Here is a 25,307-nt window from a genome sequence, read left to right on the forward strand (position 1 = left end):
GCGGCCGCCGGGGACGACGAGATGGCGGCCAACGCTGGGACGCTGCTGCTGGCTTCTGCGCTCTGCCTGGCGGCTGCGACTGGGGTGCTCACGCAGCTTGCTGACCGCTACGAAGTACAGGTACTGCGTAGGCTTCCGCGGCCAGAGTCAGTTGCACAAAAGTTTTGTGAGTGTCGTACCGTAACATATGTAGGAAACTGCAGTGGGAAACCAACGTTTCGGCCACGTTTATAGTGGCTACTGATGGGATGGACCCAGAAGAAGACCACTGTAAACGTGGCCGAAACTTTTTACATTATGACGCGGTACGATACTCATAAAACTTTTAAGCCAAGTCAAAAGTTGTTTGAAAAACCGCTAGTGTACTGTGAAACATTCAGCATTGTGGACACACACGAGTCCCAAGAATGGTGTCGAAAGCGGGTTGTTCAAATGTAATACAGTCAGGAATTTCTAAATGCTCACTTCAGAACTCTAGTTGGGGCCAATGTGTTTATTTCGTTATTCAAACGCTTCAAATTGCTCTGAGCACTATGGGACTTAACATCTGAGGTCATCAGTCTCCTAGAACTTAGAACTACTCGAACCTAAGTAACCTAAGGACATCACATACATCCATGCCCGAGGCAGGAATCGAACCTGAGACGGCAGGGGTTGCCCGGTTCCAGGCTGAAACCTGCGACCGTAGCGGTTTCTCGGTTCCAGACAATAGCGCCTAGAAACGCACGGCCACTCCGGCCGGCTACTGTAAAGTCTTATACTCTACTGGCCATTAAAATTGCTACACCAAGAAGAAATGCAGATGATAAAAGGGTATTCATTGGACAAATATATTATATTAGAACTGACATGTGATTACATTTTCACGCAATTTGGGTGCATAGATCCCGAGAAATCAGTACCCAGAACAACCACCTCTGGCCATAATAACGGTCTTGATACGCCTGGGCATTGAGTCAAACAGAGCTTGGGTGGCGTGTACAGGTACAGCTGCCCATGCAGCTTCAACACGATACCACAGTTCATCAAGAGTAGTGACAGGCGTATTGTGACGACCCAGTTGCTCGGCCACCATTGACCAGACGTTTTCATTTGGTGAGAGATCTGGAGAATGTGCTGGCTAGGGTAGCAGTCGAACATTTTCTGTATCCAGAAAGGCCCGTACAGGACCTGCAACATGCGGTCGTGCATTACCCTGCTGAAATGTAGGGTTTCGCAGGAATCGAATGAAGCGTAGAGCCACGGGTCGTAACACATCTGAAATGTAACGTCCACTGTTCAGAGTGTCGTCAATGCGAACAAGAGGTGACCGAGATGTGTAACCAATGGTACCCCATACCATCACGCCGGGTGACACGCCAGTATGGTGATGACGAATACACGCTTCCAATGTGCGTTCACCACGATGTCTTCAAACACGGACGCGACCGTCATGATGCTGTAAACAGAATCTGGATTCATCCGAAAAATGACGTTTTGCCATTCGTGCACCCAGGTTCGTCGTTGAGTACACTATCGCAGGCGCTACTGTCTGTGATGCAGCGTAAAGGGTAACCACAGCCATGGTCTCCGAGCTGATAGTCCATGTTGCTGCAAACGTCGTCGAACTGTTCGCGAAGATGGTTGTTGTCTTGCAAACGTCCCTATCTGTTGACTCAGTGATCGAGACGTGGCTGAACGATCCATTACAGCCATGCGGATAAGATGCATGTCATCTCGACTGCTAGTTGTATCAGGTCGTTGGAATCCAGCACGGCGTTCCGCATGACCCTCCTGAACCCACCGATTCCATATTCTGCTAACAGTCATTGGATCTCAACCAACGCGAGCAGCAATGTCCCGATACGATAAACCGTAATCGTGATAGGCTACAATACAACCTTTATCAAAGTCGGAAACGTGATGGTACGCATTTCTCTTCCTTACACGAGGCATCACAACGCTTCACCAGGCAACGCCTGTCAACTGCTGTTTGTGTATGAGAAATCGGTTGGAGACTTTCCTCATGTCAGCACGTTGTAGGTGTCACCACCGACACCAACCTTGTGTGAATGATCTGAAAAGATAATCATTTGCATATCACAACATCTTCTTCCTGTCGGTTAAATTTCGCGTCTGTAGCATGTCACCTTCGTGGTGCAGCAATTTTAATGGCCAGTAGTGTATATACGACAGCTTTTGTAGTGCTGCATTGAGAGAGTCAGAGGAGTGGCTCAATATCATTAAACGGTTTACAGTAGATAATAATGAAGTTCGAGAATACGGATGAGCTTGGTTTAACACCTGGAAGAGGCACGCGTCCTATCACGGTGGAAGTTATTGGCGAGGTTGCTGCTGCTGTAACTGATCATGCAGCACGTGACCCGAGTAGTGCTAGTGTTCGTGCGGTGCCACGACAATAATCCATCCAATGTTCAACAGTATGGGAAGTTCTGCGCTCTGTTTCACACCGTACCCATCACACCGTACCCATATGAGATCCAGACGGTGCAGGAACTGAAACCTCAAGATCCGCAGTAACGTTCTAAATTTTCTCTTTGGTTTCTGGCACGGACTGAAGTTGATGACATATGGTCGGAAAATATTCTATGCAGTGACGGGGCACATTTTATAGTAAAGGATGTAGTGAATACACAAAATTGCCGAATTTGGGGTAGTGTCAAACCAAGCGTTATGCACGAAGAGCCATTTCCACTCTTCGTATGTGACTGTGTGGTGTGGATGCACAAGCCCTTTTGTTCTCTTTCTTCTTTGAAAAAGATACACCCAGAGGAACCGTCGGGTGTCACGTGACGTCGCTACGTAATCGAGACCTCCTTGCACAGAATGTGATTCTTGACTTGGAAGAGCACAACTGTATGCAAACCACTTTTCATACGAGATGGAACAACACCCACGTTGCTCGCTCATTAAAATATCTTAACGCAACCTTCCAGAAACGTGTCATCTCCAGAGGTTTTCCAGACGCATACCGCAACATCAGCTGATGCGACTTTTGGCGCTGGGGATTTGCGAAAGAATGCCCTCACTAGGATCACGTTCGGTCTCTACCTGATCTGTAGGCCAATGTACTGGAACACGTTGCTCAGATCCACTGGACCTGCTGCGAGCAGCTGTTGAGACTTCGTTTCATGGGTGCAGCGTCTTGTCGACATCTCCGGTGCTTATACTGAAAAACTGCGTTAAGTGGAGGACAATAACAAAAGCAACATTATAAGTTTCTCGCTTGTTTGACCTATCCTGCCATTGTCCCGTTCGTAATTCACACCATGTGGAAAAGTTATGTACGTTTTTCTTGCATTCAAAGCGCCAGATTTGCACCTGTTGGCCAAACCTGGAACTAATTGTGTTTCCAGCGTAAATTCACGCATCAGAATTCCTACCCACCTACACAGTTTCGCTGTCATATGGTAACCACAGGCCACACTGGACCACTGTGGGTAGCTGTGCTTTCATTATAACCACACGGTTTATATTTATTTAATAGCATTTTCACGTCGCTCTCGTTGCAGGGAATCGTGGTCAGACTGCGTTGCCACGCATTAAGATTTTACTCGCACACTGAACTTGGAGGCTTAAGCGGTCCCTTGACTATCAATAATATTGTTCAATTTATTGACGTTTGGCTGCAGCAAGTGAAGTGGTATTGCGTAAACTTTTTGTCAAATGGACCAGCTTGTTAATGTGGATCTTGGGCTGGCTTTGCGCTCGCCTAAGGAAAAAAGAGGAAACGTGGGTAGCTGCAAGGTGAGCAGGGCTTTGTTAGCGAAGCTGTTTTATCAAAACTACAGCAACAGTGCTGCTACTCTTCGCGAGCATCGATGCATTAAGGGAATACGGAGACGTCGTCTTTCCTCACCGGGGTTGAAGAACATGATTGTGAAGTTCGAATGAGACGTTTCGGGCAGCAGCAGAGCAACCTCTAGTGCGGTTCCAGGTTGTCGTGGATGCAGATGGTCGTCACATTGAGCAACATTTGTAACCTGGAGCATATCATGTTACGCAGTTAACAAATGTTACCCTTTCATGGTGGCCGCTGTGAACGAGCTGTTCTAGGCGCTTCAGTCCGGAACTGCGCTGCTGCTACGGTCGCAGGTTCGAATCCTGCCTCGGGCATGGATATGTGTGAAGTCCTTAGATTAGTTAGGTTTAAGTAGTTCTAAGTCTAGAGGACTGATGACCTCAGATGTTCAGTCCCATAGTGCTTAGAGCCATTGGAACCATTTTACTCTTTCTTGTGGAACCTAAAATGCGTTTCTTTCAATGGTTTATTCAATTTTTCTCTTTGACATGTCGTCGCAAACGTTTTCAAAAAGTTGCATTAAATTACGATCACTCGTTTTTCATGAGACCTCTCTCAGGTAGTGGAAGTGTAATAGTTCAAAAATGGTTCAAATGGCTCTGAGCACTATGGGACTTAACATCTTTGGTCATCAGTTCCCTAGAACTTAGAACTACTTAAACCTAACTAACCTAAGGACATCACACACATCCATGCCCGAGGCAGGATTCGAACCTGCGACCGTAGCAGTCGCGCAGTTCCGGACTGAGCGCCTAGAACCGCTAGACTACCGCGGCAGGAGGAAGTGTAATAGTAACTATCCTGTAAATATGAGTCAAAGGCCATACAGTCTAAGCGACTTTAATAATCAAAATCTAATTTTAGTACTTCCGCTGACACATTGTACACTGAAGAGCCAAAGAAACTGGTACACCCGCCTAATACCGTGTAGGGCCCTCGCGAACACGCAGACGTGCCGCAACACGACATGACATGGACTCGATCAGTGTCTGAAACAGTGCTGGAGGCAATTGACACCATGACTCCTGCAGGGATGACTACAAATGCGTAAGAGTACGAGGGGGTGGAGATCTCTTCTGAGCGGCATGTTGCAAGGAATCCCAGATATGCTAAATAATCTTCACGTCTGGGGAGTTTGTGGAACAGCGGAGGTGTTTAAACTCAGAAGATTGTTCCTGGAGCGAATCTGTAGCAATTCTGGACGTTTAGGGTGTCGCATTGTCCTGGTGGTATTGCCCAAGTCCGTTGGAATGCACAATGGACATGAATGAACGCAGGCGATCAGACAGGATGCTTACGTACGTGTCACCTGTCAGAGTTGTATTTAGACGTATCAGGTGTTCCATAACACTCCAACTGCCCACGCCCCAAACCATTACAGAGCCTTCACCACCTTGAACAGTCCACTGCTGACATGCAGGGTCCATGGATTCATGAGGTTGTCTCCAGTCCGCTCGATATAGTTTGAAACGAGAGTCGTTCGACCAGGCAACATGTTTCCAGTCACCAACAGTCCAATGTCGGTGTTGACGGACCGAGGCCAGGCGTAAAGCTTTGTGTCGTGCAGTCATCATGTTTCACGATTGGCCCTTCGGCTACGAAAGCCCATATCGATGACGTTTCGTTGAATGGTTTGCACGCTGACACTTGTTCATGGTCCAGAACTGAAATCTGCAGCAATTTTGCGGAAGGATTGCACTCCTGTCACTTTGAACGATTCTCTTCAGTCGTCGTTGGTCCCGTTCTTGCAGGATCTTTTTCCGGCAGCAGCGATGTCGGAGATTTGACGTTTTATCGGATTTCTGACATTCACGGTACGCTCGTGAATTGGTCGTACGGGAAGATCCCCACTTCAGCGCTACCTCGGAGATGCTGTGTCCCATCGCTCGTGCGCCGACTATAACACCACGTTCAAACTCACTTAAATCTTGACAACCTGCCATTGTAGCAGCAGTAACCGATCTAACAACTGCGCCATGCACTTTTTGTCTTATATAGGGGTTGCCGACCGCAGTGCCGTATTCTGCCTGTTTACATATCTCTGTATTTGAATATGCATTCCTACACCAGTTTCTTTGGCGCTTCAGTGTAGTTACGCATCCACTGGAGGCAGTGCAACAAACAGCCGAGTTGCGGTTACACGGGTAACCGTAAACATATTAGGCTTGTACACTTCCTTGGTTAGTTGCAGTACAGTGTGGAGTAGGCCTTCAACGCTGTTTGGTAACACGTGTGACAGAGGGATACACGTTTGGTTTCCATCGAACTCCAGGCGGTGAAGTATAGCGATGATTATACTGTAAAAACACATGTAAAGCATGTCTTGACAGTGATGTAACAGGTGCGACTCTTGAAAAGAACACTTTCCACAGTGGCAAGAAAAATGTGTTATACGGATCTCGAATGTCCAGTATTCATAGAGGTACACAACTTGGGTATCTCGTAAATAGCAGAGGTATGCAATATGCAATTAGGATATTGTTTTTCGCCCGCAACTAGTCCGCACCGAGCCAATCTTCTGACAAACTACCAGGGCCTCAAGTGATATTATTTCAATGAAACATGGTGCCAAGAACCCCTCCACGCTGAGCCGGATCGTAACAAGTATCAAGCTGAAGATACATCTCAATGTGAGCAGACATCCTATAAATGAGTGAATCATGAGAACAATAACGTGGCACGTACGTTTGCCGTGTTTTTGGCTTACGCGATCAGTATTTGCAATAGGACTGGACGTTTTCTGAAGGAACAAGATGTGAAATGTGTTCTTCAACCACCGTATGAGATTAAGACCCTTTTAGGGTCTGTAAATGGTAGCCTTGGTTTGTCTATGGCGAGTGTCTATCAAACCCCTATAGTTGTGGCCTGTCATACTTCGGTCAATCCGTTTGAGACATGCAGTACCGTTGTACAGAGAGTAGTCGTCACATACGCATACAAGAGCCGGGAAAATCTGCAATTGTCTTTGTACAATCATGATACGGAATGCAACAATCCACAGATGCTGGCACGGACCTCCATTTACAGAGATAATGTAATTAAAGTACCTGTTGAGAGTAATCGAGCAAGTGACCCTACAAACAGAGACACAGTGTATGTGCTTGAAATCCTGATCTCTGCCTGCATATACAATAGTGGGACAGAGTCAATGCTAACTGCTCACATATTGTTGGTTACTGTTTCGCTATAAGTAACGTCTGTCGTTAGATAGCTCTGGTTGTGTGATCGCGCTGGTTGCTGAAGATGTGTGCTGTCTTTCTTCATTTGCCGTATTTTGGTTTTAAAATCGGTGAAACTTGTCCACTGAAGGTTTATTTTACAATCCACAGCGTCGCATTTATGCCTAGAAAGCAACGGGAGTTTACTTCTACAAGAATTGGCTGCATTCCCGTAAGTTACTAGAACTTTCCAAACGCCAGCAGAAGCTCAAGTCTCAGAATAAAACAGTTGTGAGTGTCAGTTGCTTAGATGTCGACATCATGAAAGCAAAAAAAAAAAAAAAAATTATATTGTTAAGTTGGAAGTAATTAGAACAATGATAAGAATAAAATAACCAGAAAGTGTTAAAACATCAAAGTCTAGATGATTCTTTTTCATACAGGAATTTTGATTTGCTTCGTTCCAGGTTACGGGTCACAGCAACTTCAATGAATCGATCGCTACCTGCAACAAGACATATCCGATTTCATTGGGTAAGCTTATGTATTATGAAGTGTAGTAACATATAAATTTGTCCTGTTTACTGCGATTGCATTATTTCGCTCACCGATTGCCACTGTTCCTTAAAGGTAATTACAGCTCATTGGAAGCAGCGCGCACCACATTTCTGACGGACGTAGAAACACCCAGAACGAGATGTCAGGGTTTTGTTTCGATCCCGTGCAAGGAAATCACCTACTTCAGAGGGAACTCCCCTCAGAGGACGCTGGAGGCCTTACTGAAGTAGTTTTCCTTATTTTCTTCATATTGTGTGACAGTAGCCGTGGTTTCGATGTTAAACCGCTGATTACGTCTGTATGGTGAGATCTTTTTCGATCATATCTTCGCTCCCATCATATATTTCTTCATCGTTTAATAGTATATGGTGGAAAATTTCATCTAGAAAAAAAAGAGTCCGCAGCAGAAAGTTTTCATATCTTTTGTAGCTTCTGGTGCATTGCTAATTGGCAAAGGTGCTTGACGCAGTGGTTCACGCTCGAGGCAGGATTCGAACTTGCGACCGTAGCGGTCGCGCGGTTCCAGACTGAAGCGCCTAGAACCGCTCGGCCACACCGGCCGGCTTGACGCAGTGTAATTACACATTCCGGTGCTTGTAGTTGTTTCAACGTCGCGATAGAGTAACACCGTCAGTATAACATCGTCCATGTGAAACTTCCTGGCAGATTAAAACTGTGTGCCTGATGGAGACTCGAACTCGGGACCTTTGCCTTTGGCGGGCAAGTGCTCTACCATTTGAGCTACCGAAGCACGACTCACGCCCGGTCCTCACAGCTTTACTTCTGCAATATCAGCGCACACTCCGCTGCAGAGTGAAAATCTCATTCTGGAAACATCGTCCATGTATTCAGTTCCACCCCAACTTCTTCCTTCGCTTCATCAATTGCAGTGCCAGTATCTCTTGTAATACCATTTACTCGATGCAGTCGTAAACTACCAGCTTCGTTTTAATTGTTCGCCTTTGTAACATGCCGTGCTTTCCCAGGACAGTTTTTTTTCACAGTATGGCCAAAATAGCCCACCATTAGTGTCATCTTCCTGCTTTCAGAGAAAATTTTTGAATTAATCTACTCTAACGCTAGCGCATCCACGAAGTCAACAGCAGGCGTCATCCACTATGACTTTCTCTCGGATGAATGTTCTTAATGTCGATTCGTAGGGATCCATGTTTATAACTAGGAGTGATGATTACAAGAAGGATGGACTTTTGGAAATGGCACATTGTTAACCTACTGATGTTATCGCTTTTCCACATTTTGCTACAAACTTCCCAGCATTTTTTAATGTCATCTGAATTTTCATTTCTAACCTGGGGGTATTATTGTGAAGGAAGACTTGACGTTAATGATCCGTTATCATTGAAATCATTAGCAGTAGTTCAGTTGGGAATACGAGGGCGTGCAGGAAAGTAATCCCTCCGAATTGTTTATGTGAATACTTTTAAACCTTTTTAAATAAAACAAAGTTTATTAATATTATACATTTTATTCTTCATGTCTACCTAGTTATTTCTCGACATAGTCACCCTGGCAGCGAAAACATGCCTCCCAAGGAGAGACCAGTCTGTTGATACCATCACTGAAGAATTTTTGACTTTGAGGACCGAGCAACAATCTCACCTCTGCTTGCACCTCTTCAACGTTATCAGAGTGAAGTCTGGAAAAGATGAAAATCGAATGGGACCAAGTCGGGGCTGTACGGAAGACTATCGACGACAGTGAACGCAAGGCGTCAGATTGATGAAGATGTCGCAGCGGTCGTGTATGGTCTCCCACTGCCATACTGAAGCAGAGGTTGCTCCATGTGCGAACGAACTCGTCGAATTCGAAACTCGATTGCAACACGCCGTGTCCCACGCACCGACATAGTTACGTTATGCACTGTCACCTTACAAGCCGCAATTCGGAACCCTCTACAGGCAGAGGGCTGCAAACATATATACATGAAGAACAAAGATGTACAATATTGATAAAATTTGTTTCATTTTCAAAGATTTAAAGAGTTTTCACATAAAAAATCCGGAGGTATTACTTTTCAGCACACCCTGGTAATTTGGACAGAATGTGGTCATGGTCTTCTTAAAGGATCTATACCGACATTTGTCTTAACTGATTTAGGGAGACAACAAAGTACACTACTGGTCATTAAAATTCCTACACCACGAAGATGACGTGCTACAGACGCGAAATTTAACAGACAGGAAGAACATGCTGTGATATGCAAATGATTAGCTTTTCAGAGCATTCACAAAAGGTTGGCGCCGGTGGCGACACCTACAACGTGCTGACATGAGGAAAGATTCCAATCGATTTCTCATACACAAACAGCAGTTGACCGGCGTTGCCTAGTGAAACGTTGTTGTGATGCCTCGTGTATGGAGGAGAAGTGCGTACCATCACGTTTCCGACTTTGATAAAGATCGGATTGTAGCCTATTGCGATTGCGGTTTATCGTATCGCGACATTGTTGCTCGCGTTGTTCGAGATTCAATGAATGTTAGCAGAATATGGAATCGGTGGGTACAGGAGGGTAATACGGAACGCCGTATCACTAGCAGTCGAGATGACAGGCATCTTATTCGCATGGCTGTAATGGATTGTGCAGCCACGTCTCGATCCCTGAGTCAATAGATTGGGACGTTTAGAAGACGACAATCATCTGCCCGAACAGTTCGACGACGTTTGCAGCAGCATGGACTATCAGCTTGGAGACCATGGCTGCGGTTACCCTTGACGCTGTATCACAGACAGGAGCATCTACGATGGTGTACTCAACGACGAACCTGGGTGCACGAATGGCAAAACGTCATTTTTTCGGATGAATCCAGGTCCTGCTTAGAGCATCCTGATGGTCGCATCCGTGTTTGGCGACATCACGGTGAACGCACATTGGAAGCGTGTATTCGTCATAGCCATACTGGCGTATCACTTGGCGTGATGGTATGGGGTGCCATTGGTTACACGTCTCGTTCACATCTTGTTCGCATTGGCGGCACTTTGAACAGTGGACGTTACATTTTAGATGTGTTACGACCCGTGGCTCTACCCTTCATTCGATCCCTGCGAAACCCTAGATTTCAGCAGGATAATGCACGACCGCATGTTGCAGGTACTGTACGTGCCTTTCTGGACACAGGAAAAGTTCGACTGCTGCCCTGGCCAGCACATTGTCCAGATATCTCACCAAATGAAAACGTCTGGTCAATGGTGGCCGAGCAACTGGGTCGTCACAATACGCCAGTCACTACTCTTGATGAGCTGTGGTATCATGTTGAAGCTGCGTGGGCAGCTGTACCTGTACACATCACCCAAGCTCTGTTTGACTCAATGCCCAGGCGTATCAAGGCCGTTATTACGGCCAGAGGTGGTTGTTCTGGGTACTGATTTCCCAGGATCTGTGCACCCAAATTGCATGAAAATGTAATCACATGTCAGTTCTAGTATAATATATTTGTACAATGAATACCCGTTATCAACTGCATTTCTTCTTGGTGTAGCAATTTTAATGGCCAGTAGTGCACTAAGATAACTGGATTCGATATTCGGTCGAGTGGTTAATACCTGTTGAAACAGAATCAGGACCATTTGAATCTTAACTACTAAAAGGATAACTATTAAGTGTATATGACTGGTGATTCTAGAATTTAGTGCTCTATACTGCTGCTCACGGTGAAATCTGGAAAAGTAAGATGTAAAGCCGGTACTAACATGTACCGAAATTCTCTCTAACAGCGCCAGGGGATTGTCCGACGCAAAAATCATCGTTACCAGCATCCAGCGTGTAATAGATTTGAATGTATCCGTTGACAATGGTAATCTGTCTAGTTACCGGTTACTCACGACCGGTTTAATTCGTAAGTGACACAAACCGTCGCTTGGGCGCCAAGTGGAGAGGGGTGCTAGGGTGTATCACAGAAGCGAAAACTGACAGGGTGGTGTACAAGGGAAAATGGGGGAGGGGGTAAAAAACGATAAGTCACTTGAGTGGAAAAAATTTTTCGGGGGAAGGAGGCAAAAAAATGATAAGTCACTCCAGTGGAAAAATGTCTTCGATCCAGGCTTGTAGGTGCTGGGGTTCACCCCTTGGCTTCCAAATATTGTGAATTAGAATCTTGCAACGTGAGGTCGAGTGCGAACGTTATCATCCTATGCTTCTTCACTTTATATTTGTCGAAATTATGTCATCAGCACATTATCAGATAATCACTCTACTTACAGTTTTCCTGACAGCAAGAGACATCTACATAGTGTACATCTAGATGACTTCTCTGTAGTTCACACTTCAGAGCATGGAAGAGGGTTCTTCGCACCAGTTTCAGACTATTTCTCTGCCTTCCCACTCTGTAGAAGCCCGTGACAAAAATTAACACTTAAATCTTTCTGTACGAGCTTTGAGTTCTCTAATTTTATTACGTTGATCATTTCTTCCTGTGTAGGCTGACTACAATAAAATATTTTTACATTCAGGTGAGAGAGCTGGCAACTGACATTTCGTGAGAAGATCTCGTCGGAACCAAAAACGGCTTTGTTTTATCGATTGCCAGCCAGACCGGCTTATCCTATCCGTGATACTCTCTCCTCTATTTCGCGATAATACAAAACGAGCTGCCGTTCCTTGAATTTTTTTGATGTCCTCCGTCAGTTCTACGTGGTAAATACCTCATTCGGCACAGCAATACTCTAGCAGAAGACGAACAAGCGTAGCGTAGGCAGTCTCTTTAGCAGACCTGTTCATCTTGTAAGTGTTTTGCCAATAAAACGTAGTCTTTGATTTTCCTTCCCCTCAATGTTATGTACGCGATCGCTCCAACTTAAATTGTTCATAATTATAATTCGTAGCTATTTAGTCGATCTGACAGCTTTAAATTTGTGTGATTTGTCTTGTAATTGAATTTTAATGGTTTTCTTTTTGTGCATATTTGGATGACTCAGTATATTTCCTTACAGAGGGACGATGGTCACTTTGCGTATCATTCAGATATCGGGTGTAAGTCATTTTGCATTTTTTTTTTATCTTCTGATGAGAAGACAACGGAGACTGCTAATCTTTTGCCTACCTCTCTTTGTGTACATGTCGAATACCAATAATGAGAAAATGTGAACTTGTCGATGATTTATTCGGATACTGCTGTAATCTGTGCTTCGATCTAGTGGTAGGAATGTTGTTGAACTATCGGAGTACAGTAATCCGATTCCATTACTGCATGTAATGGTACTCCCGTTTCGTTCGAACGATCTTCAGTTTTTCCTGCTCAAACAGGATGATAGGCTTTCATGTAATTAAGGGACCATCTGTAGGAAACATTCATATCACTCTTATGTTACTCTGATTTCTTTTACTCTCTGAGGATGTGCTAAATGCTAACTGACCTATTCGTATTCTAGCTAGCGTTTCTGACTTAATCGGTGACAGTCTTTCTACACTATTGAATGATTGTCACGGGTATTCCAATTTCGTACGATATACAAGATGACTTATAAATCGAAAAATCCTTCTTAAATCTCATCTTTTAAACAAGACATAACACCGATTATGTACATTCCCTTGGTCATTTAGAAATTTTCCAGACTGGCAAAAATAGTAGTGGACCAACTACATTGTTTTATTGCTCATCAGCACAAATTTTAAATAATATTCTGATCTCTGAAATACATTAAATGAAATTATGATGAAATACACGTACATATTGCAATTCCGTACAAGGACTCATCTTGGAAGATACTTTTGTTATATTTCTATATCATTGTTAATATTTCGATTGTTCTTTCTTTGAAGTATTGTTTTTAAATTTGTTTCAGCAACTCTGATTCTACGTATGTTGAACAATGGCACATTACCGGATGAAACAAATGAGAACGCCCGGGTGAGTAAAGTTGTTTGCTACACAGTTTCATTTAAGATAAAAATAAATGGATTCTCTTGACTAACAGAGGGGAAATTTTTATTCCAGTGCTTTATAGAATGCATGGAACGTCAGAAGGGAACGGTAAGTAGTTTTTTCAGTTTTAAATCTCCCTATAATAAAGTAAGAAAGTGAGAAATGTGGCTGGTCCCCTTCCTTCCCTCAAGAAAGGGTTTTGTGCGAAAGACTGATTAGGAGAATGAAGAGAATGATAGGACATGTGTTAAGAGGTCAGGAAATAACTTCCGTGGTACTAGATGGAGCAACAGAGGGCATGAGCTTTAGGGGAAGATATAGGTTGGAACACACCCAACGAACAACTGAAGTCACTGGGTGCAACTGTTTCTTTTAGATGAAGATGTTAGCCCAGAGGAGGAAATCTTGGCATGCCACGTCAGACCAGTCAGAAACGTGATGAAAAAAAGTGTGTTCCTCAGGTGGTATATGTAAGCCACACACGTTTTTAGCCTATGAGGTGATATGTTTATTTTAACAGTGGGCCGAAGCCTATGTTAGAGCAACAGTTCTACTCCACAAAGAAGAGAGATCTTAGACCTCTCTCCCCACCAGCAAAAAATGCTATTGTAGAAATTGTGACTCCAGTAAGTACAAATATGAATGAGACAGTACAGGTTTAGGTATATTGACAATGTAAAAATAATTAAAATTATGTACCTTCATATCGTCTCTGATTTAGAAAATTTATCGTGGTATGATGCCTAAACGTGTGGCAAGGAATAATCAAAGAGTTCCTGAATACGTTTCTGGGGAATATAACATCATATGGGCTCTGGACATTGGAAAACGACTCAGTGACATGTTTGTCACCAGTCCACACTGAACCAAATGGAGCCGAACCTACGTGGCGGGAAGCTCAACACCTGCTGATTTAATTCAACATACAGCCGGACTGCAGAAAAAGCTGTATGTTCCATTACGAAGATGCGTCCAAGAAGTCGGCCATCAAATGGTATAATCATGGTGCTTAGTCTCGTACCTGTCTGTCACTGGGTAAGACCCAATTGTGTTCACTTGGCGCACACAAGCATAACTTTCGTAGCAGAACGCCATCTGAGAGCCTAAATGTCATGCTATGACAAACCTGTTTCCCAGAGACGAGTCACAATGCTCAATTCCCGTCCTACCACATGCTAATATCGCATTCTTTTGCGTCGACCGGATGTAGTGACATTTATGTCCGCGTGTGTAGCACATTTAATGTTGTCTTTACATTACTGTAGTCATAAATTAACCTACAGCATTAAATTTAAGAGTTCCTGTGAATACGCCTTTCAGTGCAGTAAAGGAGTTGCCCAACAGAAAGTTCTGTAATTGAGTCTTAAACTTCACTACATTACGTGCATGAAATTTAATGTGCTCTCATAGAATGCTGAGTGGATATATACCTCACACCTGTTTGAATAAGTGGTAACCTCCTTAAGTCTTATATAACTTGTTTTTGATCATAGAGTTAAATTCATGGTTTTCACTTTTTTGTGAAAACAAAAATATTGGTAATGACATTGAACACAAACTTATATACAGACCGTCAATTATCACACGCACCCACCCACACACACACACACACACACACACCACACACACACACACACACACACACACACACACACACACACACACACACATGTATATATACGGTATTAGACTGTGTTTGCTATACAGGGTGGTCCATTGATCGTGACAGGGCCAAATATCTCACGAAATAAGCGTCAAACGAAAAAACTACAAAGAACGAAACTCGTCTAGCTTGAAGGGGGAAACCAGATGGCGCCATGGTTGGCCCGATAGATGCTGCTGCCATAGGTCAAACGGATATCAACTGCGTTTTTTTTTTTTAAATTGGAACCCCCAGTTTTTATTACATATTCGTGTAGTACGTAAAGAAATATGAATGTTTTACTTGGAGCACTTTTCTCGCTTTGTGATGGATGGCGCTGTAATAGTCACAGACATATGGCTCACAATTTTAGACGAACAGTTGGTAACAGGTAGGCTTTTTAAATTAAAATACAGAACGTAGGTACGTTTGAACATTTTATTTCGGTTGTTCCAGTGTGATACATGTACCGTCGTGAATTTACCATTTCTGAGAACGCATGCTGTTACAGCGTGATTACCTGTAAATACAACATTAATGCAATAAATGCTCAAAATGATGTCCATCAACCTCAATGCATTTGGCAATTTGTGTAACGACATTCCTCTCAACAGCGAGGAGTTCGCCTTCCGTAAAGTTCGCACACCATTGACAATGCGCTGACGCAAGTTGTCAGGCGTTGTCGGTGGATCACGATAGCAAATATTCTTCAACTTTCCCCACAGAAAGAAATCCGGGGACATCAGATCCGATGAACGTGCGTGCCATGGTATGGTGCTTCGACGACCAATACACCTGTCATGAAATATGCTATTCAATACCGCTTCAACCGCACGCGAGCTATGTGCCGGACATCCATCATGTTGGAAGTACATTGCCATTCTGTCATGCAGTGAAACATCTTGCAGTAACATCGGTAGAACATTACGTAGGAAATCAGCATACATTGCACCATTTAGATTGCCATCGATAAAATGGCGGCCAATTATCCCTCCTCCCAGAATGCCGCACCGTACATTAACCTGGCAAGGTCGCTGATGTTCCACTTGTCGCCACCATCGTGGATTTTCCATTGCCCAATAGTGCATATTATGCCGGTTTACGTTACAGCTGTTGGTGAATGACGCTTCGTCGCTAAATAGAACGCGTAAAAAAAAAATCTGTCATCGTCCCGTAATTTCTCTTGTGCCCAGCGGCAGAACTGTACACGACGTTCAAAGTCGTCGCCATGCAATTCCTGGTGCATAGAAATGTGGCACAGGTGCAATCGATGTTGATGTAGCATTCTCAACACCGACGTTTTTGCGATTCCTGATTATCGCGCCATTTGTCTGCTACTGATGTGCGGTTTAGCCGCGACAGCAGCTAAAACACCAACTTGGCCATCATCATTTGTTGCAGGTCGTGGTTGACGTTTCACATGTGACTGAAACTTCCTGTTTCCTTAAATAACGTAACTATCCGGCGAACGGTCCGGAAACTTGGATGATGTCGTCCAGGATACCAAGCAGAATACATAACACATGCCCGTTGGGCATTTTGATCACAATAGCCATACATCAACACGATATCGACCTTTTCCGCAATTGATAAACGGTCCATTTTAACACGGGTAATGTTTCACGAAGCAAATACCGTCCGCACTGCGGAATGTTACGCGATACCACGTACTTATACGTTTTTGACTATTACAGCGTCATCTATCACAAAGCGATAAAAGTAGTCCAACTAAAACATTCATATTTCTTTACGTACTACACGAATATGTAACAAAAAATTGGGGTTCCTATTTAAATAAAACGCAGTTTATATCCGTTTGACCTATGGCAACGCCATCTACCGGGCCAACCATAGCGCCATCTGGTTTCCCCCTTTAAGCTAGACGAGTTTCGTTTTTTGTAGTATTTTCGTTTGATGATTATTTCGTGAGATAGTTGGTCCGGTCACGATCAATGGACCTCCCTGCATACCGGAAAAACGGTCTAATATCTCTCGTGCTGCAACTGTTGAATGCGCTGGGCAACGGTCTTGCTGAAACCGCATACGTTGCTGAACATCAAGGGCAATATCCTACATTAATACTGGTACTTTCTGTTCTATAAATGTTCGATGTTTTTTCCTATTCCACGTGCTGTTGATAAATACGGACCAGTGAGTTTGTACCCCATGATGCCACACCGTACGTTAACTGACCGGTTTTTTCCTATTCAACGTGCTGTTGATAAATACGGACCAGTGAGTTTGTACCCCATGATGCCACACCATACGTTAACTGACCGAGTATGTTGATGGTCAACTTGCCGTAAGCAGTGCGGATTGTCTTGCACTCCAGTAATGCATGTTATGCCCGTTAACACTACCAAGCTTTGTCGATGTAGACTCATCGGAAAATAGGATCTCAGTAAAGAACTTGGGGGTCGTCTGCATTTGTTTACTTGCCTTTTCACAAAACACTGCCTGGTTGTGGAAATCGACACCATGAAGTTCTTGATACACTGCCGCTTGGGTGCACTGCTGATGGCACAGCCATTTCATTATCTTCTACTGCAATGAGTTTGCTTGGTTTTCTTTTGCTGGTCTGTACGCTGCCATCAGACATAAAGGCGTTCATAACCTTATAAAAGGGCGAACGAGAGCGGGCTTTCTCTTAAAAACGCGTCTGTTCTCCAAACTATAAGTAAGTGTGCAGACAAAAAACACTGCGCAGGTATTGAAATGTTTAGAGCTTCTATGTCATGATGCATCATAATTCGCTACATGCTCATGATGGCGCGTAAAGTAGTTTCCTGTTCGATATGTCAGAGAAATAGAACATTACGAATGGGGTTCCGAATCAGAAGTTATGAAATACTGGCCTGTCCGAATTTCACAGCATGTATGTGGGGTCCCACATGCCATTGGATATTCAAGTGCCATTGAGTAGCATGTCGTAAATTACGATTGTGTACCCATTTCTATTCCTCCGATTACAGCGCCATCTGTGACCAAACAAAGAAAATACTTCATACAAAACATGTGTAGATTTTGCGGTTGAATCGCAATCTGCAATACAAAGAGGTGGTTCCCACTGAAGATTTCAAAGTTGGGTCCTGTCCCCAACGTACATGGGGTGAAGAGGGGATCGAGTGTGGTATCATTGGATGTCCCCCTCCAAATTGGAACTATAACTTTTCTTGATTTGATGTGTAGTTTTCGAGATATTTCAATGTCTTCAGTTTGTATATATATATATATATATATATATATATATATATATATATATATATATATATATATATATGTGTGTGTGTGTGTGTGTGTGTGTGTGTGGTTTTTTTCAGCCCCTAACATGTAGGATGTCCTGCACAACAGGTGCAATGTTTTGCATTACTATCGGTCTGCTTTATCGATCTGTTTTGCAGGGGCTACACGTGCAGTTGGGCATGGCTGGGGGAAGGCTGATTGTGAGATGGATAGAGGAGTGCATGAACAGAGAGAGGGGGGCAGTAGGGGATGGATAAGAAAAGAGAGGGCACCTATTTTTGATTAGATGGGTAGGTCACATAACTAATGAGGAAGTATTGAATAGGATTGGGGAGAAGAGAAGTGTGTGGCACAACTTCACCAGAAGAAGGGATTGGTTGGTAGGACATGTTCTGAGGCATCAAGGGATCACCAATTGAGTATTGGAGGGCAGCGTGGAGGGTAAAAATCGTAGAGGGAGACCAAGAGATGAACACAATGAGCAGATTCAGAAGGATGTAGGTTGCAGTAGGTACTGGGAGATGAAGAAGCTTGCACAGGATAGAGTAGCATGGAGAGCTCCATCAAACCAGTCTCAGGACTGAAGACCACAACAACAACAACAACACACACACACACACACACACACACACACACACACACACACACACATATATATATATATATATATATATATATATATATATATATTCAGCACAATAACTTCTTGATGTACCACATATAGAAAGTGGCACATCATAACATTCTTGCCCGTGCTCCTTTATAATCCCTGTCATCGTAATTGTGTAAATTAGAGACTTTCGAATGCGAAGCACATCACATATAATTGACAGGTTGCTCTGCATCTACAATAGGTCTCGTTTACACTTTCTTGTTTATCACATCTGTGTTTTAGATTAATTATGTGAGATAAAATTTACCATGTCTTTTGATTAACGGACCTGAAGAAACTGTAGAATGGATTGGAACCTGTAATGATTATAAACACAGTAGTGAATATAAACATGATCTCCTTCCAGAGGCCCATCAGGGCGTACCAACCACCGTGTCATCCTCTGTCAATGGCGTCATTGGATACAATGTGGAGGGCATGGGGTCAGCAGACTGCTCTTCCAGCCATTTTCAGTTTTTGTGGCCTGGAGCTGCTACCACTCACTGGTCACGTAGCTCTTCAATCACTAGGCTCAAATAAAAATCAATAAAATAATTCGACATAGTTCTCGCTGATATCTTGTCAAGCTTTCATAAACGAGTATTCATCTCAATACCGCTTTTGTGGAAACAAGAAGTAATACAATGTGGGTACCGTTTATAAATGTGTAATGAATTGTGTTGCATGTACCATTATGAAGTGACTGAATCAGTGGCTAATCTTTCATTAAGTAATGTCATAGGTGAACATAGTTGTACTAAAGGCAAGATGAGGACCAGAATTTCGTCCAATCTTATCAGAAACGAAGTATGATATCGACAGTATGATCATCCAAAATATGACACTTAGATAGTTCATAAGACTGTAAAATGCAGCTGTTATTTCACGTTGTTGTGAGTTTCATTAGTACAGACTGCATAACCGACTGGTACCAATAGAAACAAGATGCCCTGAATTTTCACGAATCTCGTTGTTATTTCATTTCTCCATTCATCTTTAGTCAATTTTGACAGCCACCATGATATCCTGATTACAGGAGAATATTTTCACTTACGAAATATGGTAGAAATAATTTTTCATGTGGAAGTTCCAGATATACATTCATGCACAGGTAAACACCGATGGCACATGGAACACAACGCTTGCAGAGCAGATTGAGACCGACATCTCCATAGCGCGTGGCAAAAACCACACGGAGGACATCAGGAAGATCGTGGAAGAGTGCACTACAATGAGTAAGTATTATTAATACGGTAACAATGCTAATCTGTTAATTTTAGCATCAGTACTCACATGTACGTGTGATGACAGTCCAAAACAGGTATCCAAGTGGTCTCCTTTATTCCTCAGCCTGTAGACATGCGTTTTCGTAGAATCTGATAGGTTCGTTATTGAGTATCTGTTCCTTTGATTACTGATTTGTGAATTCTCTCTTCCTCGCATAACATATTGTTGATTATGATGTACGTTAGGATTTTGGTAAGGATCTTTTAACAGTTTAATTACATTTTTTTGTATATGCTGATCAGTATTTTTCATTTCTCTACGCGACACTTACGAAACTTACTTTCATCATATCTCACTGCTTTATTCTTCTTACTGCTGTTGCAGAGATATAACCCAGAGTGATTTTTTTTTGAGTGATCAGTTTTGTGGCTGGTTTGATGCGGCTGCCACGAATACCTCTCCTGTGGCAACCTCTCCATCTTAGAGTAGCACTTGCAACGTATGTCCTCAATTATTTGCTGGAAGTATTCCAATCTCTGTCTTCCTCTACAGGTTTTGTCCTCTACAACTTTCTCTAGTGTAGTGGAAGTCGTTCCCTGATGTCTTAACAGATGCCCAATCATCCTGTTCCTTCTCCTTGTAAGTGTTTTCCACATTTTCCTATCCTCTTCGATTCTGCGCAGAACCTAATCATTCCTTATCTTATCGGTCTAATACCTACCAACATTCTTCTGTGGCACCACACCCCCAATGCTTCGATTATCTTCTGTTCGGTTTTCCCATGGTCCATGTTTCACTACCATATATGCCATTCTCCAGCCGTGTATTCTCTGAAAATCCTTCCTCAAATTAAGGGCAATGTTTGATACTAGCAGATTTCTCTTGTCCAGGAATGTCCTCTTTGCCACTGATAATCAGTTTTTTATATCCTCCTTTCGTCGGCTGCCATTGGTTATTTTACTGCCTAGGTTGCAGACTTCCTTAATTTCATCTACTTCGTGACCATCAACCCCGATGTTAAGATTCTTGGCGTTCTCATTTTTGCTACTGCTCATTACTTCCGTTAGTCTTCGATTTACTCTTAATCCATACTCTGTACTCATTAGAATGTTCATTCCATTCAACAGATCATGTAATCCCTCTTTACTTTCACTCAGGATAGCAATGTCATCAGCGAATTGTATCATTGATTCCCCTTCACCTTGTATTTTTATCCCACTCCTGAACCCTTCTTTTATTACCACCATTGCGTCCTTGATGTACAGGTTGAACAGCAGGAATGAGAGACTACATCCTTGTCTTACACACTTTTTAATCCGAGCACCTCGTTCTTGGTCGTCCACTGTTGTTATTCCCTCTTGGATCTTGTACATATTTTATATTATCCGTATCTCCCTATAGCTTACCCCTATTTTTCTCAGAATTTCGAAAATCTTACACCATTTTACACTGTCGAAAACTGTTTCCAGGTCGACAAATCCAATGAACGTGTCTTGATTTTTCTTTAGTCTTGCTTCTATTATCAGCCGCAACGTCAGAATTGTCTCTCTGGTGCCTTTACCTTCCCTAAAGCCAAACTGATGTCATCTAACACATCCTCAGTTTTCTTTTCCATTCTTTTGTATATTGTCCTTGTCAGTAACTTGGATGCATGAGCTGTTAAGCTGACTGTGCTATAATTCTCGCACTTGTCAGCTCTAGCAGTCTTCGGAACTGTGTGGATGATATTTTTCCGAAAGTCAGAAAATGTGTCGCCAGACTCATACATTCTACACACCAACGTGTATAATCGTTTTGTTTTCACTTTTCCCAATGGTTTTAGAAATACTGATGGAATGTTTTCTATCCTATCTCCCTTATTTGATCTGAAGTCCTCCAAAGATCTCTTAAATTCTGATTATAATGCTGGATCCCTTGTCTCTTCTAAATCGACTCCTGTTTCTTGTTCTACCGCATCAGACATCACACAAATCTTCTCCATCCGCTCTCTCCTCTGCATTTAACAGTGTAATTCCCGTTGCACTCTTAATGTTTTCATCCTTGTTTTTTATTTCACCGAAGGTCGTTTTGACTTTCCTGTATGCTGAGTGAGTCCTTCCTACAATCATTTCTTCTTCGATTTCTTCACATTTCTCAAGCAGCCATTTCGTCTTTGCTTCCCTGCACTTCCTATTTATTTCATTCCTCAGAGATCTGTATTTCTGTATTCTAATATTTCGTCGAACATTTTTGTACTTCATTCTTTGATCGATCAACTGAAGTATTTCTTCTCTTACCCCTGGTTTCTACGCAGTTACCTTGTTTCCACCTAAGTTTTTCTTTCCGACTTTGTGATTGCCCTTTTTAGAGATGTCCTATCCTCTTCAACTTTACTGCCTACTGAGATATTCCTTATTGCTATATCTATAGCCTCAGAGAACTTCAGGCGTATCTCGTCATTACTTAGTACTTCTGTATCGCACTTCTTTGCTTATTGAGTCTCCCTGACTAATCTCTTAAAGTTAAGCCTACTCTTCATCACTACTACGTTATGGTCTGAGTCTGTATCTGCTCCTAGGTATGCCTTACAATCCAGTATCTGATTTCCGAATCTCTGTCTGACCATTTTGTAATCTACCTAAAATCTTTCCATATTACCCGATTTTCCAAGTATACCTTCTCCTCTTCTCGTTCTTGAAGAGAGTATTTTGTATTAGTAGCTGACATTTATTACAGTCTTTCTCCTCTCTCATTCCTCGTCCCAAGCCCATATTCTGCTGTAACATTTTCTTCTACTCCTTCCCCATCAACTGCATTCCAGACCCCTATGACTATTAGATTTTCGTCTCCATTTACGTACTGTTCTACCCTTTCTACCCTTTCAACATCCTCATATACTTTGTCTATCTCTTCATCTTCAGCTTGCGATTTCTGCATGTGTACCTGAAATATCGTTGTCCGTGTTCGTTTGCTGTCGATTCTGATAATAACAACCCTATCGCTGAACTGTTCAGAGAAACACACTCTCTGCCCTACCTTCATATTCATAACGAATCTTATTCACGTTATACCATTTTCTGCTGTTGTTGATAGTATCCTACAATCATCCGGCCAAAAATCGTTACCTTCTTTCCATTTCACTTCACTGGCCACTACCATATCTAGAATAAGCCTTTGCATTTCCCTTTTCAGATTTTCTAACTTCTGTACCGCGTTCAAGCTTCTGACATTCCACATCCCGACTCGTGAAAAGTTATACTTTCGTTGGTTGTCATCCTTTTCTTCATGGTTACATTCCCTTTCCATCCCCCTCCCGGGGACTATTCCGGAATCTTTTGGCAGTGGAGAGATCACCATGAAACTGCTTCCGTTACAAACTATATGTTCTGTGGATAGACGTTATGTGTCTTTAATGCAATGGTTTTTATTGCCTTTTGCATCCTCATGCTGTTGATTATTATTGATTCTTCTGCCTTTTGGGGCACAGTGTATTTGATGACGCTACTTGTAAAGTTATTGGATTGTGTTTGTGTGCACGAACATAGTATATGTGAGGCACCGGCAGACAGAAAGAGAGAGAAACAGAGGCAAAGGAGAAAATGTCTACTAAATACCCGGTTTGTTCGGTGTACGATAACTTTTGTCTTGAAATACAGAACAATTTTATAATGAAATTTTTTATTAACTGACTATGAAATTCAGATTAAAAACTTCAAGAAGTATATCATGAAGCAGTTTTTTCATACCGCCCGGGTTTGAGATCTTTCTGCACTATATATCATTTCCTCCTCTGTATGTCAGAGTTATTGCTATATTATTTTATTATTACTACATTATTTTATTATTAACTATAAGTTTAAGCCAATTTGCATTAAATGTTGCCCCTCTATTTCACAGCGGGTTCTGGTTCCTGCATGACAGTCTACCTGATAAAGAAATGCATTGACAACAGAATAACTGCCTTACGAGGACCCTTTCAACTTGATAAACATGAATGAGGTTACATTGACTTGTCAACCACTGTTATATCCGGCATCAGAAAATTGTTATGTAGTTTCTCAATAAAAAAAATGTAGACAAAAGTAATTTAATGGCTATTTATGTACTTCTGTAGTAGTATGTGTTATCAATTGATTGGCATGACAATTAATCGTCGTATAATATTATTTGGACTAATAACATATCTTACAGATTATTTAAAGCCTTAAACCTTAAGGTACAATATTGTAATGAAATAACCTACCTATAGATTCTCTCATGACACTGTCATTAATTTAAAGTGAAAAAGGAAAGAAAACAGTGTGAACCGGAATTGTGAAGTAGATGGGCCTTATACAAGCTTCTCTATTACTCTTTCTTCTTCGTGTTGTAGAGATGCGTTAAAAAGATACCATTATATTAATATAAACCTGAAAGTAAACCAATCGATAACACAGTTAGCTCAATGCACTCCTCTGTTATGCTGAATTTAGCTTTAGCACCTAGACCATTTTACGGCATAATCTGTAATTCTAATCTCTAGATTACTAATTTAAAATTCTTCACTCTGCCTTCATTATCTATACTGTATCCTTATAAGCTCCGCTCCTGACTGCGACTTACCTGCTACAGAACGTATTTTCGTCACACAACACAAATAGTGATGGTAGGCCTTGGCGGAAATGATCTGTTCAACTTGTCCCAGTTAGAATCCTAACAGACTATAGCTATTGTGTCAAAAAACTACAGAAGTTTTATGACGTACATTACATTTTAAGAAAAGTAGGGGGGAGGGCGGCGTGTTGCGTCCATGATTCGCCACTTGAACGTATTTACTTTCAGGGACAACAAAATATATGCAGAAATTTTGTAGTATAATGATAAAAGTAAAAGATATGTTGCACAATCAAAACAGACACAGCAGAAATAGAGAGAAATACATGATGAGGGGAACACAGTAAGTTCATTTACAGCAGCACATCATTTCATTTCGCCGAGAAATGCATAGCCTTCATGATTTTGTTATGCGACCGTAAGGTAAAAGGTTATGTATGTCTACTGTTATGTGCAAAGGTGTAAATCGAATTAATAAAATAAATTACTGAACCCAATCAGAACGGTTTAAAATAAATCCTTTTCTCTTTGTGACAAAGCTCTTATCAAATAATAAAAGAGAGAAATGTACTGG

The 25,307-nt window shown here is 42.3% G+C and overlaps 1 protein-coding gene across 1 annotated transcript; it reads left to right on the forward strand.

Moving 5' to 3' along the window:
- LOC124709320 lies at positions 1-24,226 on the forward strand. The gene is made up of 6 exons (XM_047240830.1): positions 1-120; positions 7,428-7,494; positions 13,318-13,382; positions 13,470-13,505; positions 20,046-20,169; positions 24,038-24,226. The coding sequence occupies exons 1-6, from the start codon at positions 22-24 to the stop codon at positions 24,136-24,138; spliced, it is 492 nt and encodes a 163-aa protein (XP_047096786.1). The 5' UTR covers positions 1-21; the 3' UTR covers positions 24,139-24,226.
- Positions 24,227-25,307: the final 1,081 nt, after the last annotated feature.

Source organism: Schistocerca piceifrons, chromosome 1, assembly GCF_021461385.2.
Source record: "Schistocerca piceifrons isolate TAMUIC-IGC-003096 chromosome 1, iqSchPice1.1, whole genome shotgun sequence".
NCBI lineage: Eukaryota > Metazoa > Arthropoda > Insecta > Orthoptera > Acrididae > Schistocerca > Schistocerca piceifrons.